At 44.1% G+C, this 16593-nt stretch overlaps 1 protein-coding gene across 1 annotated transcript in view; it reads right to left on the reverse strand.

The window, feature by feature from the left end:
• Positions 1 to 8018: 8018 nt before the first annotated feature.
• The window catches only part of LOC146199938 (carbohydrate sulfotransferase 5-like), a 32477-nt gene continuing 23902 nt past the window's right edge, over positions 8019 to 16593 (reverse strand). Inside the window, exons 2-4 of the mRNA XM_084592235.1 lie at positions 16294 to 16394; positions 11789 to 12321; positions 8019 to 8548 (exon numbers count right to left, since the gene is read on the reverse strand). Coding sequence (XP_084448361.1) covers positions 8024 to 8548; positions 11789 to 12321; positions 16294 to 16394 — 1159 coding nt within the window. The 3' untranslated portion in view covers positions 8019 to 8023. The remainder of the gene's footprint in view (positions 8549 to 11788; positions 12322 to 16293; positions 16395 to 16593) is intronic.

Here is a 16593-nt window from a genome sequence, read left to right on the forward strand (position 1 = left end):
TTTGCAGTGTTTATGTTTAGGTTGCTTTGTTTTGGAACATCGAGGCGATGTTTTTTTTTTTGGGGGGGGGGGGGAGTAATGCCGCGAAACCTTCAAAACTGTATTTGTTGTTTTTTAACAGCCGCTGGCATAAAGGCTTATCACTCTGATTCTGGATCGCGTATCAGTTCCGTATTCTTTGTTAATGCTCGATATCGCTAGTCGCACCTTTATCAGTTTCGTTGTACACCTAGATCTGTCTCAAAGATTCCGGCCACTCGTGTGTCTTTCCACAATGTTCCATCCCGTGCTGGTAGCTGTTTGCGACGTCATCCAGCTTGTTCTGAGCAGCCTTTAAATTGAGCATTGACGAGTGCGACATGCATTCTTTGTTCGACGATCGACCAGCACGTTTGTTGCTATCGCTGCCGCCGAGTTGCTTAGTTCTTTTGCGGGCGCAAGTCAGCCCAATAGAGTTCATGTCAGTACCATCAAGCCTGTGTCTTCTTTTGGTGTCAACGGCCTTGTCACAACTACGTGGTGACAAGGCCAAGGTGGTGACAAGGGGGTATATATATATATATATATATATATATATATATATATATATATATATATATATATATATATATATATATATATATATATATATATATATATATATATAGCGAAACTTTAAAACTAAAGCGCAAGAATTCGTGAAGTGTGTGTTTCGGTGTGAAACTTTACCGCGTCATACCGTTAACGGCGTAGGTTAATTGTCCATCTTCTTTGGCATATGCTTCAAGTAAAATGCTCTATAAGCACTACGAATCGAAGCATTCAATTGCGGCCCAATCAATGTTCAGCGCAGTGATATAGGAAGAGCGCAACAGGATAGTTAAGCGGGCGAGTTGGTGATACATCATCCAAAAAAAACAGCGCAAACAAACGGGGACGACAGGAAGAAACAACAGGAACAGGCGCTGACTCTCAACTAAAATTTAATCGCAGAAAATTTTGGAGGAAGAGCGCGCTTCATTTGTTTGCAAATATAGCATCCTTGTATAAGCAATCGTGTTCTCTTAGGGATCAAAGTTTATGACGGGCAAGAAACATTGCTCTGTAGCAGGGGGATCTATCCAGTGAAAAGCCTCGGAAGGTGAGAAAGCTTAAAAGAAATTTTATTAATTCATTATTTTTTATCCGCTGCCGGAGATTGGAGCAGGTATGCAAACAAGGTTAGCATTTCATGAGGAAATTTTGAGGAGCTAACAGCTCCTTTAAGACAGTGGTGAAAATCATCGCGAGCTCACATTTGTTTATTAATCCTTAGTAAGTAGTAAACTCATGCACAAATGAGGCAATAGCCAATGTTTCGACCTCTTCGCCCGTGAGTTGGAAAAACATTTATGTTCTATAATGCAGTGCTTCGGTAAAGTCATTGTGTCAGCTGTGAACAACCGTGAAATGCGTTCCGGTGAGCAACTGTTCATGTTTAATTTATTGGGCAGGTTAAACTTCTGGATTTATCATTGAGGTACGCGGCAAAGAGAGCTAGGTGGCCACCAGTGCGATGAAAAGCATAGGTGGTGCTGTCAGTCGCAGGTGCGCATCAGAAGCGCGCGCGCCGCAGAGGAAACATTCGCGGCATCTGCTACTGCGGCTCGTATTCTGTGTTGATTCCGTCGCATCGCGTTGCTTCTCTGTCGTACGGCGATACTTTGTTGACGATTGATCAAGCAGGAAAATATGTGTCTGCAGAGTGCGCTACCACAGTTCAACTCCGTCTCGCTAGGGCTTTCATCCCCCCCCCCCCTTCCTGAACGCTGTCGTTTTCGTTTGTTTTTGCTTATCGTGCTCTCTTTCTGATGTGTTCCCCATTCGAGCCCTTCTCTTCTCGAGATACACTATCTCCGTGAGGTGGGAGAATCACGTTAACCGTATAAGCGAGGAACCCACCCTGCTTCTTTAAGACCAACTGATGAGCTTGACCGCTTGGTTCACAGATTCGAGGACGTCTAAGGTACATTGAATGCCCTTCCTCCAGATGATCATAAGCACGTCACTACACCACAGTTTAGCAGTCGTAGAGCTTGTATTGTGCACTATATGTGGATCGAAAGTTGATGCAGAAATAAAAATGCAGTATTTTGCGCATCTCATTTCGAGTAAATTTGCTCTGCACAAAAATAAGAAAATGAATTCATTTCAAACTTCGACCGTGGGGGTCTTCTTTATCCGTATGCGGTGCTTATGTGGCAAATACGCTGGAAGGGCCTTGAAGAATTTTTTGTCAGTTCAGTGAAAAGTAATACAAGCGGCATATGCGTGAACTTGCGATGTTTTTGCAAAGCGCAAATATGTCCAAGCGTGGATAGTCCTATCCATGACAGGGAATTAGACTTCTCAAAGCGAAGTTCTACGTCCTCATGCGATTCCGTTCCTGTGAGAGGTCACTAAACGGAGAGCAGAGCTCTAAAGCAGAATAGATAAAGCACCGGAAGCTGCGGAGTTGTAAATAATTGTCTTTCAGGGCTCTATTTAATATTTCTGTCTGTGTCTTGTGTGTTTTCAAATTTAGCAGCTTAATTCATTCACGTTCTTCTAGTTCTATGACATTTTCATATTGTTCTGCAGTGTTTTATATGTTGGTAGCATCCTTGATCCTTGATCTATGCTAGGTCGCGAATTGTTTATCTGCTGGTTTTGGAGGTCGTCCGCTATACAGTTTCATACATTTTATGAGCTCTTGCTGATTTATTTAGTTTATAACAGAATCGCCTGTTAATATCTAAACGCCCACACATTTAAATAAAATATTCAAGAGCGCCTGAAATAATTTCTATCTCCAAGCAATCTTCATTAACCCCTATTTATAGGTGGCGCAAGCAAGGTACGCTAGCATAGCCTAAAACAGCCTCCGTTGCGTTTCCAGTCCGAGCGAGCATCGATGAAGGACTTCAACTTAGCCCGCATAAAGTGACGCATCAGTTAATAACTATTTGCGGTCATAAATACACATTAAAAATTCGTTCTTGGTCTGCCGTTAAAGCGGTATTCACACGGGGGAGCCTTTCGGGGAGAGGGTGCGGGGGTAACGTCGGCCAGCTGAACGCCCTCCCTTGCTCCCGCATTCACACCGGCGACGAAGTACAAGAGGAGAGCGGTGTCTGCGCTACCTGCCTCGCTCCTTCGCCGCAGTAGGGTTCAATGTGCATTGCTGAAATTTTGAACTCTGGTAGTGTGGATGAGGCGGAGAATGCATAAGGCAGCCGTAGACAAGTTCATGATGAAATAGCGAGGATATTTTATATAAAATATCACATCAGTTCAAATTCAAAATAAGAGCATAGGGACAATGTAGGCATCAGATCGACGACAGGAATAGATGAGGACCCATACCCTCAGTATTTTTTTCTATTACTACTAGGTCCCTAGATGAGGAGTGCAGTTACTTGCAAAATTAATAGAAAACAAAGTATTGTATTTACTTTGCTCAATAATACAACGCACGACAAAGAATAAAAGGCTGCCAACAACAGCTTGGAAAACCCCCAGTACCTATTCTTCACACGGCGACCAGGCTTGAGCATCCGGGGAGGTAGTATGAGATTTCTAGTTTGTACACAAAAATCAATGTATTAGAACAAAATAATTACATATCGCATATGTTAGCATCATTTTACTAATCATAGGCGCTGAACTTGGCAGGAAAAAAATTGTTACATGAAACTTGTTGCAAAAAAACGTTGAGCGCGAAACAAAAGACGCAAAAGCACCAAGAAAAACGTTACACCAAAAGGTAAGGCATTAGACCAAATTATTTTGCATGCTTTTCTGTGGTCATGCCATGTTTCGAAAGACTGTTCAGTTGCTTCGGGAAGTTACAGCACAATGACAGCGTGTGATTAGTGGTGCGGCAGAGTGGAAAGGACCAAACGTTGCGGTCGTGCACTGGATAAGCAGGCTTGTACCAAATTAAATAGAGCACTTTAAGCATACAGTCAACGTTACCAGACAAGCAGTCATACAAGCGTAAAAGTATGAGAGTGAATAAAGTCACTGACTTGACAATGGTAAGTTATAAAGTACGTATGCATCTATGTGCACATGCGACGGCATGTTAGCAATAATTTGCGCTATGAGTTTTTGTGGTACAGATATTCTGACTATTATGTTTGATTATCGCACTACAGACGCGAAGGTGATAATTGGTTGAAGGGAAACACTGTAGATAAGAATTGTCACTGTTGTTGGAAGACTGCGGGGACTGGCATTGGATGCCAGCCATTTTATTTTATTTACTACGAACACTCTATACTAATTATTCGTCCTTCAAACAGAAAGAGTGGCGTACGACCGTCGACTTCGCTATGATCTTCCACACAAACATACTCGAGATTGCTTTATTGCACTCCGGATCGCGGCCGACATACCGACCGACATAGTGGGTACTCTTCAGCCAGTGAAAATGAAAAAGAATGTTTCTTGGTAGGTCACAATAACCTCTGTCACAGCAAAGGAGCACCCCACCACACCACAACCGGCTACAAAAATGCGCTTCCCGCCGAGCGCAACCCGCGAATTTGCCAGGAGAGCGAAGAAAAGGCCGCGGGCACCCCTCCTCCGGGGGGAGGTTTTGTGCTAGCCAATAAAAAGCCCCCCCATCCCCGAGGGGCCCCCGGGAAACCGGTTCAAGTGCCCAAAGGCGGCTCGCTTTCACAACATCGCCTTCCAGAGGGGTGGGTTTCTCCCCCGTGTGAATACCCCTTAACGTTCGAGAATATAAGTATAACAATACGTTCAGGAAATCGGTATTCTGTGTATAGATTGCATTGGATATGTCTTGCGGCTTATATACTTTTTCCCCGATGACGGCCGCTTTTATATGGAATTAGTTCTTTTATTCATGCACAGCACCGGTTTAATGAACATAGCAAGTGTGTGGGAGCTATAACGACACAATTTATTGTTGCGCGTCTTCGGGGTCCGATGAACTAGAGTTGACGAAGGCGGTTCACCTAGCTGTCTGCTCGGCGCTCATTGCGGTCCTCTTACACACAGCGCCCTTTCATGCCGCACGGAGCGATCATCGCTGAAACGACCAGCTCGCCAGAGGCAGACCGCACTCTTCGCAATTCTAGAACACTCATCCTTCGTAATAAGCAAGGAGACCAGCATTCTTGAGCGAAAACAAATCTTCAAATCTGTTCCTTTCCTTACAAAGGCATCAACTGAGAAAGCGCGTGCGCCGCTCTCTTCGGACTAAAGGCGCTTACGAGCGCGTCGTGCTGCTGATACCGCCGCTGTCAAGCCGGTAGCGCCAGCCGCACGATCCCCTGCCCAGTGGCCTCGACGGTTCGTCTCGAGAGGAGGCGCGGCGCTGGCGTCGCGCGTCGGAACTTGACTGCCATCGTATCATACTTTGAAGCGGTCCTGCGAAGCACCAGACTGTGAGCGGGCAATTCTACTAGCTTCTTCGACGAGACAGAGGATCTCAGCCAGGTAGGGTTCATCACAGTTTGACAAAGGCAGGGTAGTATCCAAGAAGTAACGTGCTGATCTGGTATACAGCAGGAAGAATGGGCCATACCCAGTCGTCTCACACGTGGCGCTATTAAACGAGTACGTTATCAAGGGTAGTATGGTGTCCTAGTTCTTATGCGCTGAATACATACATGGCTAGCATGTTGGTAAGCGTCCTGTTAACGCGCTCAGTCAAGCCATTTGTCTGGAGAGGGTATGGAATTGAGCGTCCGCAAGTTGCAGCGCACAAACGTATGAGCTATTCCACAACATCAGAGGTGAACTCACGGCCCCAATCAGTGATGCCAATTCGGGCCATCCCGTGTCGTCAGATTACTGAGTGCAGCAGGAAAAGCGACCCTTGATGCGCAGTAGCAGATGGAAAGAGGCGGTTTTACTGCAACATGTGCCTCTTTCTTCTGTTCTGCCATCCAATACGTTTCGTCGTCATTGTCGTCACAATATTTCCAGAATTCTCCCACGCTCGATTTAGGCCGATAGTATGAACTTGACACATGGGAGTTTTGTGCTTTTCCGCATCTTTCATTATTCGCGGCGTAGCTCTCACTTCTGAACGCAGCCGCGCATTAAAAAGCAAGCAGAATATTACAAACACCTATTCCTTTTGTATATCAGGAGATCAAGCTCTCGACATCATTGCATTATCACTACTGGGCTTGGCAGATATTCCACATCAAGGAATGAAGATGTGGGTTAACGATAACTTTTTTCCTTCTGGCGATTCCATAATTCACTATTCTCTACTGACGACTAAGGCTAGCATAAGATGCAGGAGGATAGGTCAAGAATGTGGTCATACATTACTTAAAAGGATACCATGCATGGTAGTGTAGTGCGGTGGCTTCAATTGAAAGTTTTTATTAAAACATTCAATAGGAAAGTTTCTTCTGAATAACGTTGTGGTTCCTGATCACGGGCAATGTATTTCTCCAAAAAGATTCCAGAATTTTGGATTTTGTTTGCTGCATGAATGATATCGCCATATTCACATGAAGCATTTCATTACCTTGGTCAGACCCGCCGCAGAGGTGCAGCGGTTAGGACGCTCGACATCTGTGCCCAAGTATTCGGAATCGAACCTCGGCCATAGCGCCCGCTTTTCTATGGTAGCGAAAAGCAAGGCGCCCGTGTGCTGTTCGATGTCAGTGCTCATTAAAGAACCCCAGGTGGTGGAAATTTCCGGAATCTTCCACTATGGCGTCTCTCATAGGCTGAGTTGATTTGGGACGTTAAACCCCACCAACCGAGATCAAAACCTCAGCTTGGTAGGCTAACAGTGCCTGTGATTTTGTTTAATATAGCTTCAAAGCAGAAAGTAAACCGGTGACAGTATTTGAAATGCTTTGCAGTTAAGAGAATGAAAAAAATAACCAGCATTCCGTGTAGGTGTTCTATCTTAAGTTGGGCGTTTAGTGCAGTTTTATATATTGCAGTAGCAATAGGGATAACTGGTCTGATAGCAATGCATTTATATCGAGTGATGAACAGTAGCCTGAGGATTTTGAAGAAAGCGGGCGGGCTTCTTCATGCAAACACACCGGTAACATCGTCGCCCCTAGAGGATGAAGAGCCGCAGACATCTGCACAAGCTGAGGGGAAATTCAGCATTGCAGCCGGGATGGGGCCAGATTCCTGTTATTCATGTCTACGTAAAGAGACTACCTTAATAGACAAATGGCTAGCTTCTGTCCTCAAGGGAGACGCGGAGATGCATCGTAACACATCCCTTGATCCATTATTTGCATTAATAAGCACCCACTAGCACCCAACACACAGCAGCCTTGAATCAGCTGATTTGGACCTAAATACGTTGAGGGCAACGCAGAGGGCTGTGGAACGAAAAATGGCAGGTTAATCATTAAGAGATGGGAAGCGCGCAGATTGGGTCAGAGAAATAACTCAAGTTACTGACATTCTAGCGGAAAGCAAGAAAAAGAAATGAGAATGGGCAGGACATGTAGTGTGAAGAGAGGATAACCGATGTTCGCTTAGGGTAGCAAACTAGATTTTAAGGGAAGGAAAGCATAGCAGGGGGCTGCAGAAAGTTAGGTGGGTGGATGAGGTTAAGAAGTTGGCAGGGGTCAAGTGGATGCACCTAGCACAAAACCGGGTTAATTGGAGAAATATGGGAGAGGCCTTAATTCGCACTGCAGTGGGCATAGTCAGGCTGCTGCTGCTGCTGCTGCTGCTGCTGCTGCTGCTGATGATGATGATGATGATGATGATGATGATGATGATAATGATTCACCTTGATCTACGACGACCCTCATCTTGGATACCATCAAGTGACCTAGGGTGGCCTGCCTGGGTGACCTGAGGACGACTGCATAAGCATTAAAAGGTTTTCGCCCTAAAATAGTGTCCATTACCTGTTCTTGGGATAATTTTGCAGTCGACTTTTTAGTCGACTTTGCCTGACAGATTCAGCACTACAGTATAAAAGAAAACAATGGAGTTGTACTTGATGTTGACAATATTTCCTATTGTGAACATTTAAAATACGCTCTCACTTTATTCAGAGTAACCAACCTCCACTTCTGTCCTTCAGAATCAGACTTTTTGTTTTAGTTATGTCCCTACCGCGCACCAATAACTCGTAACCAAGGCTCTGTAGCACATCCCTGCACTCTTCTTCAATCACGCCAATGGTCTTTCGCGAAAGTTTAGTTTTCCACTGATCAGGGACATTTTGAGCCTTTGTGGCCTTTGTGTGGTTAGCAACATACTGTGCTACGGAGGCCGTGTAATCGAGACCAAGACGGGCGTAGAGACGCTGAGTCTCGTTCATTGCGTCCCAGGCAAGATCTTCGAATCGAAGCCTTTGCATTCGAGTGGCTGGCAGGAATCCCGTGAGCTCTCCGAATGCCTCGATGTCCATACGCATTTGATTGCAGAGGGCGCTAGGTTTGTCACAGTCGATATTTCGTGTGCACCACCCTAAGCCACGGCGAGAACTGTAGATGGCGCGAGGGTCTCGCACGAGATGAAGCACTCGTACCGACCGAGCGATGTCTGGGTTCCGTTTCAGCCAAACCGCCACCTGCATAGTGAGTTATACCTAGCTTACTTGATTACGCGACGTTGGAAGTTCGAGCTTTGACTAGACATCTCAAAAGTTTTCGCATCCTGTACTGAGGTATCAGTATAGAAAACAGGACAGTCGAGCGCATTTGGCTCTAAACTTACAAAATATGTCGCACAAGCAACTTCCAGAATGAGAAGACATTTGGACGACTTCGCACCAATGTTTCTGTGCAGGGTTGAATGGCCTTGTTTATTGCATCGCCCTGCTATTAGTCAATTGAGGAAAATTATAAATATCTTCAGGCATCCTATTCACACTTGGGAAGGGTATAGCTCTGAATATATTGTGAACAGCGTATGGTGTTAAAACAACGCTGCAAATATCTTTTCCTGAGCTGTAATAGGACCTATACACATATTTAGGGGGTATATCCTTTTTTTATATTGCTTTTAAGTATATAAGAGTTCTCGAACCTGTGTTTCAGTCGGTGTTATCCGGTTTTATAGCCACGGGAAAAGTACTGCGTTTACTAAAGGAAAGGATTTTCCAGGTTTCATTAGCTCTTATAGCACAAAGGAGAACATATCTGCAGACATTGAAGCTATGAGGGTGCCTTCCTCGTGTTGGCTGTTTGCGAAAGATGACAAGTTCTGCTATATTGTCAGTTATTATAGGCGGAATTTATATATTTACAGCGAAACAAATTTAAACCGTTTCCAAATAGCATTCTAAACTCTTGAGTTTCTAAGGAATTCCGGTCACTCCGTTATTGTACGAATTTAGGAATCACAGGTAAGCAAAGTATCCACTCAACTATTCAGACAACATGCACAAGGAATGCATGAAACATAATCGTTTTTGGGGCTGAGAGAACCATCACAATTTGCAAAAATTTGGATTTTTTGCTGTAGCGATGAAGATCGCGACATTCAAAAACAGCGATCGTTTAAAATAATTTTTCTGGTAGTCATGAAGGTCAGAAATGTCTTGTACCCACACAAACAGCCACCGCAAATCGGTCATGCCCAAATGCTGGCAAAGTACATGTTCCTGTCGCATTATTGCATTGTTGAGCTCCAAAAGATTTCAGTCTCACAGCATCACCTCATTGACGTTGAAACTGTAAGTTTTCTTGCCGGAAACTAATTTTGAAAACATCTTTCTACAACAGAACACTAGATAGGTGATGCTGTGATTGCTATATGCATTTTTAAACTCATGTTGCTAAATAATCACACGCCATACATAATTTTCAACAGTACTATTGGCATCTATCTATTATATTACAAAATACTGCAATCAGAACGGTTAGAAAAATTGCTGTTTTAAGCACCAAAGCCAAAACTAAATTCATGCAAACTTTTATAGGGAATTTAAAGTTCTTCAATGAAGGCCAGTTTCAGTACATATTTCTGATCACTACCGTTTGAAGAAATTATTTGTATTTCTTAGCGTAGAGGGCCGTCATAAATTTCTAAAAACAATAACAAAACGGCTGCAAACAACAGCCGTTTGCCTTCTATGGGGGTTCTACTAAGGCCAAGAACGGATAAGGCTACCGTTTTTGGTAACTGTCCGCGCGCCACGAAAGTGCGCAGTTGTCTATTTTGTGTCACTGTTACCAGCGCTACTGCACAGGATAGTTGTTCTCACATCAAATCTTGAAAATCCTAGTTGAGATTTTTCTTATATTGATGATAAATTATAAAGCGCTTTTATTAAACACGTCAGAATTCCTAGGCTCAGGAGACACCATCTAATTGTGGTTGTTTCGGCCCTGTTTGTTTTGCTTGACCAGCCTGTGCCAGGGAAAAAGGAACAAGCGCTACTTCCTCGGCCGCTTCTTTTTAGACCGAATGGTAGGCTCACATGTAGCAATGTGATGGACTCACACGCTGATTACGCAGTCTCAATAAGCAAATTCTTAGTAATCAACGAACTGCACATTTGGTAATCAAGCTAAAGAGAGTCATTTGACCTGGCGATACCACTGAGCCCCCGTGTAATGCAGTGTTCCAAATGGTGGCATGGCACCGCAAAATTCGCGTGTAGACTATGAAGCCCACCCACAGCGTCAATCAAACAGCAGGATACGTTGTTGGGCGAGTTGGTTCATGACGACGGGAAGGTATGTGCGCAAAAAAGGACGATCACGAGAGAAGAGGCGACAGGAAGGGACGAGCGCGAACTTCAGATGATGTTTATTCGAAAAGGAGGCAGGCTTACACAGTTTGCCAGTAGAGGCTCCAAAGGGTATAAGAGCCTAGACCGTAATATACGACCATAATAATGGAGGAAGGGGGGGGGGGGGAGGGGAGTGACAAGTGATGGATAGTGGCTTCTAAGAAACGCTTTTCACTACCGTAAAGTTTGATGGACGTATCACTGATTTCCTATATGGATTTAATAGGCTTCAACAAGTTCGTGTGCTTTTTTATCGCTGCACTTCCGCAGAACCATCCTTTCTTTTAGTAACGGCTTGCTTTCCAGGCAATGTTTTATCAGGTGATATTAATCTAGTTCCCGAATTGACCCTTCATGTTCAGCTAAGCGAATTTGATGCAGTGGCCAGTCTGCCCGTATATCTTACAAAAATCTGATACACTACGCCCATTTGGCAGTTCTCATATGGGTTTTTGTGTTCTACGCTGCAACCATTGCGTTTCTTCTTGTTGGAAGTTCGGCCGATTCGGGCACAAAGGCGGCTGAGCCTACAAGGCGGTGAAAACGACAGCTAGACACCGTATTTATTCCCTACTTTCTTCAGGATGTGAGCAGTTTTGTGGACATAGGGAAAATCTGTAGCCAACTATGTAATCCCGCCTCCCTTTCGAATGAACATCAGTTCACGTTTGCGCTCCTCTCGTCCTGTCTACTCTTCTCTCGTGATCGTCCTTTTTTGCGCACATACCTTCAAATGGTGAAGAAGAGAGGTGTTGCCTGAAGCTCACTGCAGGCTTCTGCTTCAGTAAGCGTTTCATGCACGCTAGAAAAATTGACATTTTTAAAATTGCGTACTGTAATCATAAATGTGAATTTAGTTTTTTATCTTCGTTTACCGCACTCAAAACTTGCTCATATTGCAATAAAACATTCGCTCGGACTTAAATATTATAATCTAAAAATCGCATGTAAGCTCCCTTTAGGCATGAATACTCATATACATGCTCTGTTTGTGGTAACATATAATAATTATTTTCTTCAGAAGCCAATACCGAAGTGCTGAGTAAATAAATAGATGGTAATGGAACTCACCTGCCTCATGTATAGCCTGGTGAATTTAAAAACTTGAGTGCTGGCTCGTTTGCACAGTGCTGAAAGGTGACTCGGAGACGAGCACGACTGACCTCCTTCACAGATGTTGGCCAAGAAGTGGTTGAACTTGTAATAGCCATGATTCTCAAGCCACACCGTGTACAGCGGAACTGCCTCCAGCTGGCATCGGAGCAAGTGCTCGATGAGCTGAAAGGCGTGACGCTCCCTGCCACGCCGGATACGGCCGCTCACTGTGAACGGGATAAGCGGCTCGAAGTGAAAGAATGTTCTGGGTACCTGAGACAGCAGTTCGCCGAGGAAAGATGAACCAGCTCGGTAGTAGGTGACTACAAACACTATTTTAACATCGGCTTGAGACACGGTGGAGTAGTCTTTGAGAATGGCGCTGAACGCAGCTGGCAGCTGCCCTTCTAATGTAGAGTCGATGAATTCTGCGTCGGACAACTTGTAGATAGCGACGTTGGAGGCATTGACGAGTTCACCCCTCTCAGCCCTTCCACTGTCTCTTTGCTCTGTTCACGGAGCGGAAAATGAAAAAAAAAAAAATCAGCATATAAGAACCAATCTTAAACACGCCACTTGTCATACGTCCATTTTGTGGCAAAGGGTTCTTTTTATCCGACCCCGCCAAAACCGACTTGTTTCTAAGAAAAGCGGCGCCCCTTATCTCTGTTACGGCCGAGCAAGAAAATGGCCCCTGTAATGCGAGGATGTCAGCCGCCTTCACTTATGCAAATCATAAACCATTTGAGGGGCACCGGTAGGCTAAGCTCAGCAGCCATGTGATATCTTCTACGTGCGGTGCCTTTTACCCCTATCAGGTCCAAGCAAGAAAATGGGCACCTATAATTGGGGCACCAGTGGGCTAAGCCCAGCAGCCATGTGACATCTTCTACGTGCGGTGCCCTTTACCCCTATCAAGTCCAAGCAAGAAAAGGGACACCTATGATTCGAGATCTCTGTAGCTTTCATAATATGCAGCTTAAGGCACTCAAGAGACAGTGATAGACCACTGAAACCAAGCGGCTTCCTTTTATTTTTGTGCCGAACGGGAACAAATACACTAGCTGCGCGAGCCGCCCACACTTTAAAACAATCATTGCCTGGTCGAGGCCGATCCCCCTTGTGGGTATGCGCCATCTTTATGAGGATCACAACGACAAAAATAAGTTGTTTAAAGCTTGAGGAGTGCCAAATGCTTGGCATTTTCGTGACACCTCTGCCCCCCGAAATAGAACTCAAAGTGTTCAAGTATGCACTCTTAATCTGGTTCCACATACGTTCCGCTTATAAGTGGAACTTTTAAAAAAGTTCCACTTATTAGGCGGAACTTTTTTTGAAGTTCCACTTGTAACTGGAACCTATGTAAAACGAGATTAAGAGTGTAGTTTAGGATTTTAGGCTAGATACTTGTTTCGCACAATATCCAACATGTTGACAGTGCACATGCAAGGAAGGCTATGAAGGCCTGTAGTATGTTCGAAAATGCATGGCCGAATACCTCGTGCGACATCAAAATTGTGTTTTGTGGATTGTAGGCACGATCGATGATATAATGTAGGACACAATGATGCAACGCTATAAACTCCTTTCCGCGACTGTGCGCTCTTATGTTCCATCATCACAGGGTTACTCTAACACATAAACGGCCACACAGGAGCACAGGCAAATGCGTTCGCGCTGCTCGTCCATATTTACACGAAGGGCACCTACTCTGTATAGAATGGTTTTGCGCAATATGAAGACCGACATCTAATCTGCGTGCCAATGAAAATATCGAGATCTATCGCATTACAAACGACCTCTTCTAAAGTATATTCTCCGCCTGGTAGTCCCTTCAATATAAGTACATTTTTTACCACTCGCTATGCTATGCGCAGTCGTCAGAGTTCAGAACAACCGGTAAACAAAACGCCATTCAATGATTGCTGTAAAGACTAAGCTATTTCATGCCTTCTGCGCACATGCCGACGTTATAAACTCACCGGTCAATCGTTATTTGAACTAAAATTGCTTGCAGCGAAAGCTACACTAGGTTAGTCAGTGATGCATATCGGGTACGTGTTGCTAGTTGCTAGTTGCATTACGTCGCAATATACGAGTGATATGGCAACTGAGAGCACACATCAGATGGGAACGTTCAGTACCCATCACAAAAAGGCAAAAGAAAAACGCCCGCTTAGACCTAAGAAGTTTGCGGGTGGACCTCAAGCAAACTACTGTATATTAGTGTACAGTGTATTTATTTATTTTAATTTTTACTTGCCCTGCCCTTTCTCCCTATCACTCACCTCTTTAATTTACTCTACCCCTTCGTCGCTTTCCCTTTATTTCTGCCGCTAAAGTTCAGGTGCTTCAGATATCAGATAGCAGATACCGGGGCAGACAAACATCTTTTCCTTCCTTCTGTATATATAATAAATAACCACTACTACTACAACTACTACGCTCGCTTCAAGGCGTTAGCAAAGTAAAAATATGTAGTCCTCGAAATTGGGCAAACAATTGAGGTTGACTTGACAAAGGGGAGGAGGGTTAAAAGCAGTTTCTGCGGTAGAATTCATCGTTATAACCTGTAATATGAGCGCTACAAGATTCACCTTGCCAGAGGGACCTGCCTTGCGTTATCCTTTCCTGGGTACCTGCAGGTAATCCATGCTTCTATTCTCCTGTAGCAAGTATATTTTATACCATCTGCCTGCCGTCGGTATAGGCGTGCTGTCTTTAAATGCAGTACATTCTACTGAGAGACCAGTAGTTACTGTTTTGGACGGCAATAAATTACTCTTCCTATGCGTATTTATTCTTATTGGTTTCGATTTACGAATAGTTGGCATGCGATTACGGCACAAAATACCGCACCCCTACTCTCTATATTTAACGTCGCCTTCATCCCTCTCCGTGGCATCGCTGGCTGTAATTCTTTAAGCTTATTCCTGGGTCTTTTGATTTCCCTTAAATTTTGGGTTCCACATGTGAGTAAATTAGGGGTGCAATTTTTCTATATGACATTTATATATCCAACGAGGTAGTGATCACACATTTCTAGTTGCCGCTTTCGATCCTTTGGATAACATCTCTTGTTTACATCGCGGCATCTATTCAGTTAAATTTCATTTATGAGAGACGTGATCATATGATCTGCGCAGAAAGGGTCGACCTTGTGGCACCTGGGAAAAAACAATGTCCATTAGGAATCGAGCCACTATCCTTTCGACCCCCAACCGATCGCGATAACCGTTGCTCCAGGGCGGACTTTATTTATTGCCAGGCTTTATCGCACATCAAAATGCATTGGAGAGAAAAAAAATAAACCAAACCAATGCCTACGAGTATGGTTTTGACATACTAAAATTATCTAGACGCAACTAAGGGCTCTAAGATTAATAACCAGTCCGGGACACATGTTTGAGATTTAATGGCTCCAATAAACTTGTGAATACTTCCACGAAAGTACATGCGTTCCAGCCGGTCATCGCAGTTATACCCGGCCACAGTTATACCCGGCCATATCACAGTTATACCCGGCCATTCCTGGGCGCTGTATACAATGGAGGCCGACGAGCAAACCTAACTCAAAAGAACAACCATATCTTCATTATCTGTAGGCCAATATCTAATTCCATACAAAGGCAGCGGTAATTCTTTATTATTGCTTTCTAGCACGTCCAAGAAATAAACCCCTTTCTTCAGCCTGGACTTGTGGTAAACAAATCCTGTCTCCTTGTCTAGCGTGCCGTCTCCGCGGCAACATATGGGGTGGTACTGGTAGCGCCGCCTTTTAGCTCCTCCGCCGGCAGTTCCAGCAGATGCGTGCCAGCAACTATTTGTTCGCTTCCATCCGAGCACAATTTTAGACCGCTAACCCGTTTAATGAGTGCACCCGCCTCTTCCGAGTTTGAATTGTTTTGCTGGAACAGCTTTTCCCTTGTACAAAATTCAGCCAAAAGAGCCTCCTCACTAATGTAGTACCCGCTGTAATAAATTAGACTAGCTTTTTCTGGGTCAATGTTGTGCTGCCTCAGGCAGCGTCAAGTTCGCACTCTATGTAGTGGAATATGTTTTACAGGATGTTAAGGAAATCTGTTCCCACCTTTTGGGTATTTGATTGACGCCCAATGCAAGCGCTCTAAATTAACTGATACGTTGTAATTTTATTAATTTGTAGTTAGCTTAAAACATTTTAAATAATAATTGTGTTAACTGTATATTTGCCTGTATATGCTGATATTATTTCCGTAAGCAACTTCGGTCTCTCCATAGCAGAGAGTAACAATCAAAATGAGTACGTATAATCTGCCCATTTAAAAGGCGCTTAATGCAACAAAAAAAAAAGAGCGCCAGAGAAATGTCAGAGCCTATTAGAGGAAAATATATTCTTAAATTGCAGTTTTCTTCGTATATATTGTTTTGAAAAATGCAATTGTGTTATCAAAACTGCTCACACAGTTTCCTTCAGTAGATCAACAAATACATCCGCTCACCGTGCTTAGGCTTGTTGTTGAAAACCGTTGTGCAAATGAGATAAAACAGGACCAGGCCGACCACAACTAAAATGAAGCGCCTCCGGGTCAGCGTAGGATGACTGAAAAGCAGAAGACGTGTAACAGGAACAGCTGTGCAATCTGTGCAACCTTGCAAGCTGTGCAAAAGTAGCAACCAACAAACTTTAGGAAGTGATCGGAGTGTTGCTAAATTTCTACGCGAGCAGACGACACTGGCTGAAACGGTCGAACATACAACGCCTTCTTGTTCTTTTTTTCAGGTATACAACGCTGAACGTG

This window comes from Amblyomma maculatum, chromosome 2 (assembly GCF_055883805.1).
Source record: "Amblyomma maculatum isolate TAMU_Amacu chromosome 2, ASM5588380v1, whole genome shotgun sequence".
NCBI classification, from domain to species: Eukaryota; Metazoa; Arthropoda; class Arachnida; order Ixodida; family Ixodidae; genus Amblyomma; species Amblyomma maculatum.